At 40.7% G+C, this 17,709-nt stretch overlaps 1 protein-coding gene across 1 annotated transcript in view; it reads right to left on the reverse strand.

Annotated features, from left to right (window-relative positions):
- LOC311228361 (uncharacterized protein) overlaps nt 1-17,709 on the reverse strand; it is a gene marked incomplete at both ends in the record, with an annotated part of 79,162 nt that overhangs the window by 13,067 nt on the left and 48,386 nt on the right. Inside the window, 9 exons of the mRNA XM_084314271.1 lie at nt 111-561; nt 663-748; nt 1,107-1,231; nt 2,618-2,770; nt 3,716-3,863; nt 4,809-4,948; nt 6,360-6,472; nt 7,148-7,192; nt 8,434-8,506. Of these exons, the coding sequence (XP_084170397.1) occupies nt 111-561; nt 663-748; nt 1,107-1,231; nt 2,618-2,770; nt 3,716-3,863; nt 4,809-4,948; nt 6,360-6,472; nt 7,148-7,192; nt 8,434-8,506 (1,334 nt within the window). The remainder of the gene's footprint in view (nt 1-110; nt 562-662; nt 749-1,106; nt 1,232-2,617; nt 2,771-3,715; nt 3,864-4,808; nt 4,949-6,359; nt 6,473-7,147; nt 7,193-8,433; nt 8,507-17,709) is intronic.

Here is a 17,709-nt window from a genome sequence, read left to right on the forward strand (position 1 = left end):
CAAAGCACGGCGTTCACACACAAATAAACACATTGTTCACTGTCACTGTAATGAGTTGTGAAATGGATTTCTTTGACGCTCACAAATTGAAATAGCAAATTTCCACTGACCTCCTGACCACGTTGCTCAGGGCATACATGCTGGGCTTGCTCGTTCTCTCCCGAGCCATTTCCAGCATGTCTTTGGCCATAAGACGGGAGGGGTTGGGCAGGAAACCCAGGGCGTAGACGGCAGCGGCGACCTCAGGAGCAGAACTGTCCAAGGTACTGAGGATGTACAGCAGGGCACTGTTGCAGCCTGGGGTACCACACTGGGCCAGGGCTTGGAACGTCAAGGGTATGGACATCTCCATCATCTCATTGGCATGAGGGCGAATGGTCTCGCTCTCCAGGCCACGAAGCTCAGACACGAGCCTCTGGAAGATGGCGGCACGCTGGTGACCCATAGAGTGTTCAGACAGGGTGTTCAGCTCCCTCATGGCGCCCATGACAGCCTCAGTGCTCTGGACTGGGGCCTTGTCCTCAGCAGCCTCCATGGGCAGGAACTTTAGGTTGTCTTCATCTTTGCAGAATAATAATACAGGAACCAGTAAGACTTTGCTGGGAATTTCTTTTTTTAACATATTTTGACATATTCAAAGACCTAAACGAACAAATACTCACTGTGATCAAAGACCCTGTCATTGATTTTGTTGGTCTCCTGCAGAGTCAGAGTCTGTTTCACTTCAGTGGAGACTCCATGTTCATTTCTATTTTAAGAACAAATGACGACAAAATGTCAGCAAATAGCCATCATGTGGACACAGGGCAAAATCATTTATTTCATATTACAAAACATCTTAATTTATCAGAATTTTTGTGGAATACCATTTGTCAGAATTCTGAATTCTGAAACACATACTATGAAATACTATGGCTATATAGCTAAGAAATGCATGTATCTCCATAACAATAACAAAAGGTTCTCTACCATATCATTGGTACATACATACAAAAAACAAGAAGATTCCAACAATTGAAAGAATCAGCCTATATGTTTGCACTGCTACCATTTTGTAGACTGGCAGGTTTGGACTGTACCATTGTTGTATCCCTGTATGTACTTACTGGTGAGAGAAAGGCAAGAAGATGTGCTTCTCGGTGCAGGTTCCAGCCGTCATGTGCTTCTTCTGGTTGTCAAAGTTGTAATTGCAGGTCTGGGTGCTGCTAATCATCTTGGAGAGAGGGTAGTGCTGATGGGAAGGATGAAAAAATATCATGTTTTGTTATATCATGAAATGGGAAGGTAACAGTGTTGATATACCTGAAAGGTGCTTATATTGATTATGTAAATGAACATGATTTGACCCCCGACTGACCTATCCAGCAATAGCATGTTAATCATAAATCACTTCTACACATTAATCACGAATCACTTCTAACACAACAGTATCTATCATTTTATAGTCTTAATCAGTAACCAATGAAAATAACATAGTTGTAAAATCACAAACTGATATAGGCTATAACCCCCCCCCCCCCCCACGCACGCACACACACGCACACGCACACACACACACACACACACACACACACACACACACACACACGCACGCACGCACGCACGCACGCACGCACGCACGCACGCACGCACGCACACACACACACCCAAAGAAAGACAACGTTTAAAAAAGGAAGATCATTCGGTCCAGTTCATCCAATTGGTCCTTTAAAATAAATGTTACCATTTTCCCAGACCTGGGTTGTTAATGAATATGTTTATAAGTGGCAGAAATCATATGCCTAATGCATTGTCTTAATCAATACATAATATATGCTTACAGTTGCCATAACATGTTTATCTTTTAGTGATTATTGTTTAATCAGCTATTTGCTGATATTTATGAGCAATGGCATTGCGTGACTTACACAATGATCTTTACAACAACAACAACAACACAGAGCATCTCAATGAAATCAAGCCAAATGAGATACAGGCTCAAATCTGATGTAGACAATGTAGAAAAAGTAGCCAATTTAGATATTAATAGAAATGTGTAAACTCATTTCAGATATCAACAAAAAGAGACATTCATCTTCACTCACTAGCAAATTGGACTCAACATATATGTTTACGTAACTGCGAGAGTCAATTGCAAGGCCACAATAGACTAATGATCTGCAATTACAATATTTGATTTTGGATGTCACTTTGCAAGCTGACTTTGAGCAAAAATGCCTGTTATAACTTGGACCCAGACTTTTGGAGACCATAGGCAAGGTAAGTGGAGCCCTACGCGCCTGATGTACCTAGTTGAAGGATGCTGTTATGAATGGTGAAATAGAGTTGAGTTGCTGATTTATTTAGTATGGTTAGTTTAGTTAGTTAGTTTAGTTAGTATTGTATTTGTGGTTGGAGCCTTTGTGTGTTTTATTTTTTAGATGTTGAGAATCTAAGGTGTTTCTTATGTTTTTATTGTTTTTTTGTTACTGTAATGTACTGTAATGTTGTAGGTTGTGTGTTAGGACCCCAGGAAGAATGGCCTTTCACCCATGGGTGTAGACTAATGGGGATCCATAAATAAACAAATAAACAAATGCACTTGTTGTTAGAACACTGTCATCGTGTAAACTCTTACCATGCCAGAGATGAGGGCCAGGGGGCTAGTGTGGTCCCTCTGAGCAATGAAGCTGTCACATCCAGACAGGTCTCTGGTAATGGTCACATCCGTGGCGATGTCCTCTGCGGCGTTGACGGTGTAGACGGTGTCACAGACTCCGTGCACGGTGGCCTGCGAATGACGAGGGGGATAGAATGAGGAAAAAGAAAATCCACCCGTAAACTTGTTTTCTGTTGAGCGAAAACTCAACCTCTGTCAACGATATCTTGTGTATATCAAGCAATAAAGATCAGCCCCGTCAGGAGTGTACAGGTGATGCCATTAACAAGATAAAGGTATCTTAAGACTTTGACCCGCAGCTGAGAAAACATGATGTTACAGAGAATGGTATTTACCACCTGAGATTGCTTATCTGTTCGTTGCGCAACTTGTTTATCTTTGCGTGGCTCAGCATCACCAACAGATTCAAACTCAAATGAACTGTTTTGTACGTAGTATCGGCAGGGGTGTCAAAAGTACCCAGAAATTATACTTAAGTGAAAGTATGGGTACCGTCTCAAAATCTTACTCAAGTAAAAGTCAGAGTATCTGGATAAAAACACACTTGAGTAAAAGTAAAAAAGTTTCTACTTTTAAATGTACTTAAGTACTAAAAAGTTTAAACTTTTTTTCTGACTGTCTATTCTTCTGATAGCATGTGTTTAATCAAAGATCCCCGCGTTCTAGTCTTGCACAAGGACCAATCAGCATGGGTGGGTTAATTTTCCATTGATGGGGATTTGATTGGCTGTCTTTAAATAAACTGCAGCCGCAGGATTAATAACGTTAACGTTAGTTCGGCCAGAGAAACAAATATACTTATTAAAATGGTTGGACCTGCGAGATTTGTACTTTGTAGGTCTGCATTTGAAATGTAAGGAGTAAAAAGTATGTTTTTTTCCTCTGAAATGTAATTGAGTAAAAGTACAAGTATCCAAACCTAATAATACTTGAGTAAAGTACAAATCCCCCAAAACAGTACTTAAGTATTGTAACGAAGTACAATTACTCAAGTACTTTACACCCCTGAGTATATTCGGTGATAAGACGCTGAGCCGCCGTGGGAGCATCTCTTACCATTTGCTTGTTCCTCTCCTCCTCCAGGACGGGCACCACCAGGGCAGAGATGATGCCCCTCTTGATGTTCAGGATGTTGACGGGCTCGTCGGCCTCGGGGAAGAGCTTGACGTCTGTCTGTCCCTCAACTGTGACCTTCAGGGAGTTCCTGAACAAGGAGGGCAGATCGAGCGGCAAAATGAAACGAGGATAAACTATGAACTCGGATCAAAATAGTATACATATTTTTTTTTATTTCCCTAAGAAAATACCATATTTTCGTATAACTTGCATCAATCTGATATTAATACAGTATATCTCTATACTATAGAATTTCAACCATAGCGTTTTATATGATCCTAAAAGGGTGGGTAAACTGAGTTTAGGTGGGTTTAACCCTCTACATCCCTGCTTATATGCCTCAACTGTTAGAATCATCGAGCAGTACCAGAGATCCCAGAATATCAGGATCATCGAGCAGTACCAGAGATCCCAGAATATCAGGATCATCGAGCAGTACCAGAGATCCCAGAATATCAGGATCATCGAGCAGTACCAGAGATCCCAGAATATCAGGATCATCAAGCAGTACCAGAAATCCCAGAATATCGGGATCATCGAGCAGTACCAGAGATCCCAGAATATCGGGATCATCGAGCAGTACCAGAGATCCCTGAAATGTTATCTCAGGAACTCTTCCAACATCACAGATTTTTTACTTGATGTCCCCATCTATTTTTTTTCGATGACCAAAAACCATAAATGTAGTTTTCTTAGAGAGAGACAATTTATTAATACAAAAAGTTTTGAGAATTTACAGCTCACTTTCAATATCAAACAGAAGTTCATTTAAATTACTTCCTGAGCAATATAAATTTGTATGGTCTGCAAAAATAAAGAATTTGAACAGTTCAGTAACATTGCAAATATCATTAATATTATAAAGTATAAAAAGCTTTGGCCCTATCACCGATCCCTGGGATATTCCACAGGTGACCTTCCTGAATCCTGACACAGTGTCATTAATTTGCACACATTGCTGTCTGTTTTCCAAGTAGCTCTTCAGCCAAGAGTTAGCTATACCTTGTGACATAGCTACTGTAAGATGACTTACTTTGCCATGGCAGCCTCAAAGGCTCCAGCATCCATGGAACCAAACACTGGGGCACCAGCCTCCATGTTGACAACCTTGCTCAGAGAGCACTCGGTTGTTTGCACGATGAAGCTGCAGGTTTGGGGCACATCGATTTCAACCTGTAGGCAAAGAAAAAGTACATTCCTGTTTCCCCTTGCACTTTTGTTATACTTTTGTGCTATTAGCTCAAGTGTTTATATTGATATACGTTTTATGTTGTGTTTGGAACTATGTGTACTGCTAACCTTCTCGGACAGGTCTCTCTTTTTCTTTTGTAAAGAATATTTTATGGATGTTTTCAGATGTGTGTATGTGTGGGCGGCTGATTGGCGCAGTGGGCAAGGCGCTCGCCTCTAACGCAGGAGACGCTGGGTTCAAGCCCAGCTCTCGGTGTTGCTACCGGCTGGCCGGTCGTTCATACTAACACAATTGGCAAGTGTTAGAGGGTGGGAAAACCGGTGGGTGGGGATTTGACGTTGTGGACAGCGACTCCTACAGGTCGGTTTGGTGGCGCCGGTGCGACGGAAGCAGGAAGTGACGGGGGCAGCGTGAGCCTCCCACGCGTTACGCGTGATTACCAAACCTAGCCGCATTTCTGGCAGACGCTCTCTGATTGGCACTGACTGACGCTCTCTGATTGGCCACTGACATGTTTGCCCAATCGTGTGACGAGCTGTGTCTTTGCCCATTTCCACGTCGAACTACCTGCAAACTACCTGGCGTTCTATCGCCATGCTCTAAGACAAACTCTAACCTTAACCAACTTCGAAGAGTGCCTAAGCTTAACCAGTGTAGAAACTGGCGTCGGCCAATCAAGTTAAAGTTTCTTTAATAGTTGTCATACAGAAGTACAGAATACTTTTATACAAAATGCTTCTTTCTGTTAGGCTCCAGAGACTGTGCTAGACAAAAGATAAGTATGAAATAAAATAGTATAGCATGTAAAAATAGAAGTAAAAATAGAAGTCACGTACATAGACACAGTGTTTGTTCAGTATATACATATGTACAATGTTCGATGCAGAATAGAAGTAACTGAGTTACCATACAATATACAATATAATATACAATATAATATATCAGAGAGCGTCTGCCAGAAATGCGGCTAGGTTTGGTAATCACGCACGCGTTACTCCTCGCCACTGAGAGTTCGAGCTGCTGCGGTGAAAAGATGCGACAGGCTGCCTCCTCGTGTACCGGAGGGGACACATGATGCAAGGCTTCTGTCCTCACTACAACCGACCTGTGGGAGGCATAGTCTAGCAACGTTCAAGACAGGGGAGGGAAGAATTGGATATACGAAATTGGGATGGGAGAAAAATAGAAAATGGGGAGAAAAAGTGGATAAAAAAAAAAAAATATGTGTGTATGTGTAATCCATGGTATGTTAATGTAGTCGTTCTTGAAAAAGATATCTTGAATCACACTAACCAGGATAAAACAAAAGTTCAATGATAAAAAGGAATGGTATAGATCCGTCACTTTTCTTTAAGGTGACATCGTAGGCGTGCTGGTGGTACCGAGGCTCACCTTGCAGGACACTTTGGGACCATTCTTGACATGGGTCGCCCCGGTCACTCCGCTCAAGGTTTCGGCTTCATACTGGTACACATACCTCCTGAAGTTCTTGAACCTTTTGCCCACTGAAGAGGGTTGAGTTAAGAGTTAGACATTAGAAGGCTGGGAAATAGGATACATTTTCTTTTAATAATAAAGTTTGATATCCATAAAGACTCTCTCTCTTCGCTTGAGATAAGAAACTGTGGACTTGGGTATATAGCCGTCGATACGCAGGACACCGTTGACTGAAAGATGACCTGATACTGACTGGAGATCTAATCAGTGAGGGAGCAAAGTCAGACTGGGCAATATATTTCATTTGAAGGATGCATTTGTTAAAGGAACATGCCGACATTATGGCAAATGCGCTTACAGTCTTCTGCAGAGTCACATGGATACCAATTTCCTCTCTGTGTGTTCAGTGGAAAGCTATCCGGCTGAACTTCCATTCATTTGTGCTAAGCTAGCCTAGCTTGCAGCCGGGGAGTTTGCAGCCGGGGAGCTTTCTACTGAGCGCACAGAGAGGAAATTGATATTTCCCATAATGTTAGTATGTTCCTTTAAGTTCAGTTTAAAAGTTCAATTTGGGGAAAATCCTGAAAATCTCAATCACTTTTCCTATGCATACCTGTATTTTAAGGACATGAAATCAGTCCCTATTCATTGTTCCTTTTTGCAATATCAGTATTTCTGATGAAAAGCATAAATGGCATTTAGAAAAAAATAATAATCACAAGAACTATAAATATGTAACTTACATAAACATGTTGGAGACTGTCCATCAGCATTTCCAACTTCTTGCTCTGTAAATGATGAGAAAGGTATATTTTAAAACACCACACAACTCAATTTCAATATCTTTACTCAGAGCGTCATTCAAATACAAATTAACCTATATGAAATTATATTTAAATTGTGGTTATTCCGCTGTATGGCTGAGCTCAGATAAGCTGTTGTGAATTTTACCATAAGCAGTATGATCATCTCAGCAGTAAAACAAAATTGCTTCACTGTTTTTCTATAGACAATTTCTATTAAATTTTATTTAAAAACATGTATTTTTATTTTGTACACAGGTTGTAATTTGTGTAATTAATACAACTTCCAAAAGTTCTATCAGACAATGACTGCATCCCACTGAGGACACAATTTAGACATGTTGGTTAAATTTGTATCGTCTGTGTGGAGAAAACTCTGTAACCATCATAATTTTAAAGGGATACGCCAACATTATGGGAAATAATGTTACCATCCTCTCCAGAGTCAGACAAGAAGATAGATACCAATTTCCTCTCTGTGCGTTCAGTAGAAAGCTATCCTAGCTTAGCACAAATTAATGGGAGCGGATACGGATCAGCTAGACTATACTGTTGGCCAAAAACACCCCTCCCGGAGTTTTAAGCTAGTCCGGCTGATCCGTATCTACTTCCATTAATTTGTGCTAAGCTAGGCTAGCTTGCAGCTGGATAGCTTTCTACTGAATGCACAGTGAGGACATTGGTATCTATCTTCTTGTCTGACTCTGGAGAAGCGCATTTCCCACAATTCTGGCGTATTCCTTTAAAGATACCCGACCAATCGTTTTTTCTCTAACCTCTTCAAATAAGCTAATTAATCAAATCAAATGTATTTGTATCGCCCGAGATCACATGGAATAGCCCCCATGGGCTGTACAAGTCAAGAAGAAACATCACAATAGATCAAAAACAAAAACCACCATGAAATCCAAAAAGTGACACTCCTAGACATTCCCCAAATGAAGATAAGGAACGACTCACTAAAAACCTAGCAATAGGAAAGAAAAGCACCACAGGTGGCGTGGAGGAGAGAAACCTCAGATGGGCTGTTCAAAGGGGGGATCCCCCAACTGGATATCCGTGATAATATAGTGTTACAATGGATGATAGATGGATGGATAATAGAACAGGCAAATAATTGGTATGAATGTACATGTAATGTAAAATAAATAGAGCTAAGAACAACAACAAAAAAACTATGAATAGGAATAAACAAATAAACAAACAAACAACACATCAGTACTCACGAGCCAAGGCATAGGTGCCCAGCATCAGCAAAAGGCAGAGCTTGGTTCCCCCCATGATGGGTTTGAATAAGCTCTGGAAGTCTTTGGATAGGAGTCCTCGTGTTAGCGAAGACTGATGCCGAGGCTTGTCCTCTTGGCTTTTATACTTCTCACATCTTACTGTACAATGGGAGTTGCTAATGTGTTGATTCCAAAGTCTAAGCAGTCCTTGTGGCAGACCAAAGGTGAAGCGTTTCACAAACCCTCGCAAAGACTTGTCTGTCAGCACTGGACGTGATGAGCCTCTCTGATTGCATTCGATTATCTGTTGTTTTCCTACGTGGATTATTTTGGGGTTTTGTTTTCGAGAGCTGTGGGGAAGAGGAAGATTTAATTTAAATGGAGTTCTTGTGGCTTAATTCTGATTCCAAAGTGAAATGATGTGCGCTTTTTAACATAACAATCTCATGCATGGGTGCTTTTATCTAAGTGATGTATACTCATATTATATCTAGGGAATATACTAAGTAATATATTTTGATCAACTATCTTTGACTGCTTGCTCTAGTCTGCCTGTAATACCAATGAGGCATAATTTGAACAAATATATACATACAATTTATATTCAACTTATTTTTTATTTTTACAGAGACAATGCACATCAATGTACATTTCTGCACAGTAAATGTGCCAGTGTTAGTATATTTGTAAACATTTTTAACTCTTTCACTTTCACTTTAAAATGTGTAACGGTTAACCGTCTGTAGTGTGGTAGTGAAAGGGTTCAAAGGAATAACATTGTCACAGGTCTGACTTATAGCTCAAGTTGTGCTGCTCTATTACACATTTGTGTATTTATCTTAAAAAGAATTTATCTATCTTGTATTATTTGTCTAATGTATTTGTCATTCAGTAGTAGACTAATCACACATGGTATTACATGTATTGTATGGTGCTGCATCACCCAATTTCTTGTGTCTAGACTGTTTTCTTTATGAAACCTGGAACTCATTACTGAGAGAAAACAATACCCATTTCAGAAATGGATATAAGAAAATCAGTCCCCCAAGGTTGCATGTTGAATGGTATAAGTTCAGAATTTTGGACACTTCGCTGCGTATTTCCTTTCATCCATCATTGTTGGGTATCCAGTATGAATATTGACAACACCATTGGCAAGTAGGAAATAGAATACAAAAATAATTCTGAACCTACCATTTAAAATACAAACATGGTTGGCTAACCTTTCACCTACAGAGGAAAGAATCTATGAAAAAACCCTTGATTAGTATTACAACAGAAGTGAACTCAGTCGACGTAATGACCTACAGTGAGAAGATAAGTGAAGTTGCATAAGAGTAATGGGAGTACAGAGGACCACAATTATCTAAGGAATATATGTCATTGGGGCTGGAGCAAAGGGCCATAAATGGTAGTCATAATGATTCTACTGAGAGGGCATACATACCCTCATCTTGCACCTTGTTGCCCATATGCGCATGTCCAGAGTTAACCCTTTCACTGCCACACGACAGAAGGTTAACCCTTTACTATCACACAACCGACGTTCGACGATAGTAAAGGGTTAACCTTCTGTCGTGTGGCAGTGAAAGGGTTAAGAGGATGTTGTGTGGCAGTGAAAGGGTTAACCTTCTGTGTATTGTCGCAGTGAAAGGGTTAATTATATTGTTATATTGTTTACACTGCCTTTTATTTATTCTATTTTTATTTTTTACTTCTCCACTGTACTATAATTCTATGACCTGTACCATGTCTTCTACTACCTGTACCTCCCCTCCCCCCTCCCCCATGCTGCTATGATGCCTGAATTTCCCCAAGGGGATCAATAAAGGAATATCTTATCTTATCTTATCTGAAGCGATGAGGCAGAGAGGAACAGTTGAAGGAACTCTGCACTGAGGCTGAGGTTACACCTTTCGTATCATCTTCGTATTGTTTTCTTATACGCATCGCCGCGTATCGCCGCGACGTCATGCGCCTCGAGTCACACTTTCGTTTTTTTTTCGTTTTTGTCAACCAAGCACACTGATGTAGTACACTGCCAAAGCAGTAGGTGGCAGTAGGTGGCAAACATGAAGGCAATTTCAACCAATCAGAACGAATGTGCCAATACACTTCCTGGTGGAAGCTCCACCAGAAAATGTCAATAAGGCAGCCTATGCCGCGCCACCATCTTGTTTACTCAATGCAGCAATAATTTTCCAGCAAAGCCTAATAAAAGTGCAATAAACAAAACGGATACATTCACTGTGTGTTCTGCTTGTCATTTGTTGATGAAACAAAACTAACATCAACACAAGTGACCACCAAGAGCGGATAGTTTTAGTCTAAAAACGATCGGTAGCATTGTTAGGGCTAGAAGCTAGCATTGTGGCTAGAAGCTAACGTTAGCTCACGCTACTTAGCCAGCACGAAACTGATGATATCGCGAGCTATCAGTAGTTAGATAACATTAGAGACAACGCTGTGTGTATTAAACAAAGGTGAATAGATGACTGGGCCATTTTGTTTAATGCTTGTTAAGTTGAAAGAGGAACTCTGAGCTAACAGGGTCTGAATCCTGATAGCTCACGTTAGCCAGCTCATGCAATCGGTAATGCTAGCAGAATGAATGGATGTAAACTTTATTTAACATATTGCATATGGGTACAATACAATACGGCTCAATACAAACAATTGTTAAGGGAATGCAGACTGTTGTAGCTTGGACTGGGGTCCTTATAACAATAACTTGACAACACATGGTAGCTGAAGCTATTTGGGACACGGAGCTCTGCCTCTGTCCCAAACACACACACACTGTACACAGGAAGGGCACGCAGATGGTATCTACTGCGCATGGGCGTTTTCGCAACAACTGCTCCGTGCTGACTACACGCTGTATTCCTGGCGTTTTTTTTGCGTATCTCCAAACGCAAACACAATTTTGCGTTTCAGCCGTATCCACAAAAAAACGCCAAAAAACGCGTTTCTGTGTAGATAGGACATGATACGTCGTCAAAAACGTATAAAAAAACGCCAGGAATACACTAGTCTAACCTCAGCCTGAGAGGCATTTAGATTGTAAAGCCTACACTTTAAACCATTCCATATACATGTAGCCACACTCTCGAGGGTCTTGGTAGGTCAAGGGATCTTGAAGAGGTCACAACATGTACAGTATTTGAAATGCAGCAAAGTGAAATCCATCCACAGATGTTATATGTTATAAGTTCTGGTTTATCTCAATGTTGAATCCACCTGCAAGTGTCTTGCCCTAGAAAGGCTCCATTTTCTTTACCCATTACATAATGAATATTGTTGCAACCTGCAAGCTATGGGTACATGCTAGTCCAGTGGCAGCCTGGCCTAAAGGTTAGAGAAGCGGCTTGGGACCGGCAGGTCACCGGTTCGATCCCAAGGAGAGGCTGAAGAAATATGGACGGCGAAGTGAATGAATAACACTATTCCGTCCTTGAGCAAGGAACTTAACCCACAACTGCTCCAGTGGAGCTCCTCAGTGGCCAACAGTGTCAGACTGTGGTTGTACTGGGCAGCTCCCAGGTGTGCATTTGTGTAACTCTGAGAGTGTGAAGCAGGGCGTTGCTCAGCAAACCTGTGATTTGTTTAGAAGATCCAGTAATAAGACAGCAAATGATTATGTTTTTGTTGATATAGTTCTCATGTATCAACACATAATCATTGTCTTGCACATAGCAACCGTTGTCTCTTCCATTGCCATGTTGGATGGCAGAACTACACAAACATTCCATGCAAGGTGTCTATTCTGGCTATTGTACCAGTACAAGTAAAGAGTCACTAGGGGGACACGGTGTTGCAAACATACATATACGTTTTTTTGGATGATGGAAGTTCATCCACCTTTTGCACAGAATGCTTGATGAGTTCTGAGCATTCAGTAGAAAGCTATCTGGCTGCATGTTAGCCTAGATTAGCACAATGAAGGAAAGCGGACATGGCCGGTTAGCCTTCGGGAGAGGTGTTAGTTGGACAATGCCTAGGCTAACCAGCCATGTCCGCTTCCATTCATTGTGCTAGCTAACATGCAGCCAGATAGCTTTCTACTGAACGCACGTTCCCTCCGCTCCGGCACAGCCTACCTCCTCAAAGCCCCCAGGACTAAGCTGCACTCCATGGGCGATCACGCCTTCTGCTCCGCCGCACCCAGACTTTGGAATGCTCTCCCCATCCACCTGAGAGCACCACAATCCGTCAAGGTTTTTAAAAGGGGCCTAAAAACATTTCTTTTTAACAAGGCTTTTGCCTGATTTTTCTTTTACTTTTATTTTTACTTCTATTCATTTTAGTATTATTTTTATTTTATTTTACTCTTAGGTTCTTCCATTTCACTGGTTGTTAGTCTTTTTAATTGTTTTTATTCATTTTAAATTGTTTTATTCATTTAACTTTTGTCTTTATCTCCTGTAGCACTCTGAGATTCTCACGAATGTAGAGCGCGGTACAAATTGAATCCATTATTATATTATTATTATAGGAAACTTATATCTTCTTGTCTCTCTCTGGAGAAGACGGTAAGCTAATTTCCCAAAATGTTGGCGTGTTCTTAAGACAAAAGTTAAGATAAAATGTCATCGTAGCTCCACTTTTAACTCAATGGACGTCACAGCGATATGCGTGATGTGTTGTTAAAAGGCCGACGCTCTAAAATATAGGAATACGTGGCGGTGTTTTCAGGGCTATAACTATATTTTATAATATAGCTATGGATACAATACTATGGCCCATTTGACATCGACTATCTATTTTAGAGCAGCGGTTCTCAGACAAAAACAGACACTTGCAGACAAAAACAACACTTTGGCAGAGAAATGTGCTGATAATGAGCTGGAAACTGTTAGTGGCACTCCAGGATAATCAGCAGAGATTTGGGGGTATTTACTCAGCTTGATGGCTTGTTGTAGGAACAGAATGCAGGAGGCGCTCAATGATCTTTCGTGTGACGAGCTACTGAAAGTCAAGTTCACTGGACAGGCCCTCGCATACAGTCAAGTTCACTGGACAGGTCAAGTTCACTGGACAGGCCCTCGTTCTGGATATCAGTCCGGAACGAGTACCCAGTGTTGTGTAATGCTGTGCTGATAAAGCGTGTCCCTTTCGCATCAACATATCTCTGTGAGGGCGGATTTTCAGAGTAGAAGCGGATCTCTGCCAAAGCGCACGTGAGCGCATTTTCTTTTCATGTTCTGGCAACATATTTTGGCTAAATATGCCTTGTTTTATAAATGTATATTGAAATTCTTTATTAGGAATAACCCCTTGAGATGAACCATCTCGTTTTCAAGGAGGACCCAGATTACAAAATAATCATACATTTACGACAAGATATTTTACAGACAGTTCAGACAACATCAATGAGACAAACGAACAAAACAAAGAACTAAACCAAACAAAGAAAACACAATAGTAACAACTACAATAACTACAACAGTACACATAACACATGTATCATTGCATCAATGAACTGTGATAATGATGAATGGTCAAAACATGATGATTAGTCAAAACATGAACAGGTAATCTCAAAGTGAGAGGAAAGAGCAGTTTTAAATAAGTGAAAGGATGTTATTGAACGGATATGAACAGGTAGATTGTTCCAGTCAGAAGGAGCCTTAAACTTAAATGATTTTTTGCCAACACAGTTGGAACTTCAAAATAAACCTCGGAGCAATGTTGTAAACGATGTATGGAAGTGTAAGGTTCCAAATACTGTTTGAGATACTGGTACTGAAAATGAATACATTTGAAAACAAACTGCAGCCAATGTCTTCTTGATGTGGGAGATGGTAGATTGAGATTTTGATACAGGGTACAGTGGTGGGTCAAATATGGACAATCAAGCACAAATCTGCATAAACGGTTATATATTGCGTTAAGTGGAAGTAGGTTTGTTTTGGGGGCGGTCTAATAGACTACAGCAGCATACTCAAGGATTGGTAGTATGAGTTGTTGAACAGGTTTCTTTCTGACTGTAGATGTGAAGCATTTTCTGTTTCGGTATAGAACACCAGTACTGAAGTTGATTTTCATTATTAAGTTATCAATATGACATTTAAAAGATAGACCTGCATCGAGCCAGAGACCGAGATATTTGATGTGTTCAACTCTATGAAGTTGAGTTCCATCCATTTTTAACAACCAGGGTTTTTGTAGTTATGGAGAAATATGCACAAAATTTAATCTCACCGAGTCCACATGGCTTTTTTTACATACAGTTACAGCTATGTCTGAAGTCTCACAGTGTTCCATTACATACCAGTTGAACACCACATATACCACAAATTCTTCTATGAAAGAGAGACATCGAGAGGTTTTGTATCAGGTTTTTATCATCAATTACTAACGTCCTCGTATGAAACCCTCCAACTAGACTCTGTCTGGAGGAGGGATATACCAGACCTAGAAAGTGACTTTGATTGGCAAGGAGCATGGGCAAATGTCCGTCTTACATCAAGGAACCCGGACCATCAACAAATCAATCTTAACTATATTCACAGGACATACTTGACCCCTATAAGACTGAACAGAATGGGTCTCAAACAAGACTCAAAATGCTCCCAATGTACAAATGGAGACGAAGGAACATTTATGCACATGTATTGGGACTGCCCACCAGTTAAGGCATTCTGGAAAGATGTGACCCATCAATTATCAAAACACGTATCTTGGAATATACCAGTACACCCCTCTGTATTACTATTGAATGATGTTTTTGAGTTTGCAGTAAATTCACAGCTAAAGAGATTGGTTTTATCGGGTATCACAGTAGCTAAAAAACTGATCGCATCACGCTGGTTTCAACCGGAAAAAATGTGCCGGAAGGTTTGGTTTCTTACATATCTCGATGTGATTTATCAAGAAATATCTACAGCAAGAATTCTGGGGCTCAACGAATCCAAAATGTCAATGTGGTTAGAAGTGGTGGAGAGAATAAAAGCTAGCTTATAATGGTAGTGTCTGGTTAGGAGTGAGGGATAATGGAGGTACTATCCAAGGAGGGGTCCGGGAGGGGGGGGTTCGAGCTGGAGCATATGTGTGTAGGGTTTTAGATAATAGGTATTAGGAGTATATCCTTTTATTTTTTAGATTTATCTTTTTTTATTGGAAGAATTAGTACATATTTATACATTTCAGTTATCAAAATTATACAACTTCCATTTCCTTCCTCATTCCTATCCCCTAATCCCACCCATCCCACCCAGTGAGGGCGACGACAAACATACATGAAAAAGAAAAAAAAATAGATATAAATAAAAAATAGACATTTAAATAATTAAACAAAAGTACAGATGTGGCAGACAAAGCTACGCAAAAGAAAAATGAAGTCAAATTAAAATAAAACAAAGATAAAACAGAGATATTTTTATATATACATACCGTAATAATAATATATAATATAAGTGTTACTCTCCATTTTAGTAGCGTAATTTCCAGATGGTAAAACAAATAAAATGGAGAGTAAATTTAACACCCTTAGCAGACCACCACAATGCCATCTCCCTAGCCATGCGTGGGCTAGCAGTGTCATGAAGGTAGATAGGGGGTGGAGGGGGGTCATGGGGTCCCAAGATTGGATGGAGTCATATGGGTTTTGAAATGGGATAGGAAGGGCTGCCATGTTTTGTGGAAGATATCCGTGTGGCCTTGTGTAGTAAATCTGATTTTCTCTATATGTATAAGAGACATGACATCCCTCATCCAGTGTAAGTGTGAAGGGGGAGTGGCTGCCTTCCAGTTGAATAGGATGAGACGTCTGGCAATGAGTGAGGCAAAGGCCATGGCATTGGATTGCCCAATAGATATTGTAGCGTTTTCCGGTGTCAAGCCAAATAGTGCAATAAGAGGGCATGGGTCAATGTTCATAAAAAATATGTCTGAATAAGATTTAAAAATGGAAGTCCAGAAAGGGGCCAGTACTGGACAATGCCAGAACATATGGATAAGTGAGCCAGGGGCTTGGTGACACCGGTCGCATGTGGGATCCATGCCAGGATTTATCTTCGCCAGTCTAGTCTTTGACCAATATAGACGGTGGAGGAGCTTGAACTGTATCAGTGAATGGCGGGCACATATTGAAGAAGAGTGTATTCGGGCAAGAGCGTTTTCCCATTCTTTGTCTGTAAATTGATGATTTAGATCGGACTCCCAGTTTTGTCTTATAGCCAATACTGAGGAGGGTAGGGATAGGGATATGATGTTATATAGTTTAGATATTGAGCCTTTGATTACAACCTTCACCTCCAAGATGCGATCGATCAAAGTTTTTGGGGGTGTATGGGGGAACTGGTCAAATTTGCTCTTAACAAAATCACGTATCTGTAGATATCTGAAAAAATTTGTTTTTGGTAAGTTAAACTTTAGGGACAGTTGTGTGAAAGACATGAAAGAACTGTGTGGGAACGAATCATAAATGTTCAGAATGCCCTTCTTAAACCAGTTGCTGAAGGTTTCATCCACCATAGAGGGAGGGAAAAGGAAGTTTTTGTGGACAGGTGACGACTGTGACATGGCGTGGAGACCAAAGTGTTTTCTAAACTGGGACCAGATCCGGAGGGAGTGTTGTACTAAGAGGTTGTTGGTATACTGGGCGGTTGTGACTGGGAGCGAGGAGCAGACTAAGGATTGCAAAGATGTTCTAGAACAAGATGCCCTTTCCATGTCCACCCATGCCGGTACCCACTGACAGAGTCCGTAGTGGGAGTGGCTCCAGTAGAGAATGCTGTGAATATTTGCAGCCCAATAGTAGACCAAGAAATTGGGTAGTGCGAAGCCTCCCTGTGATTTAGGCTTCTGGAGGGCCATTTTATTTATTCGGACTGGGCGTTTGTTCCAAATAAAATCTGATATTGCCTTGTCGAGGGCTTTAAAAAATGACTTTGGAATAAAGGTTGGAATATTTTGAAATAAGTACAGAAATTTCGGTAATGTGTTCATTTTCACAGTGTTCACTCTGCCAACAAGTGATAAAGGAAGTGATGACCATCTGATAAAATCCTGCTTGGTGCGCTCCAGTAGAGGGGTGAAGTTGGACGCTATGAGATTAGAATGTTTATGTGTTATCGTTATGCCAAGGTAACGGAAGCTACTTGGGGAAAGCTTGAAGGGGAACCTAGAGGGGGGGATATTTCTAGCTAAGGAATTTATGGGGAAGAGTTCACTCTTGTTTAAGTTTAATTTATAGCCAGAAAAAACACCAAACTCGTGTAGTATGTGAAGGACACGTGGAAGTGTGGCCGCTGGATCCGCGATATACAACAG

Source organism: Notolepis coatsorum (assembly GCF_963971535.1).
Source record: "Notolepis coatsorum genome assembly, chromosome: 5".
NCBI lineage: Eukaryota > Metazoa > Chordata > Actinopteri > Aulopiformes > Paralepididae > Notolepis > Notolepis coatsorum.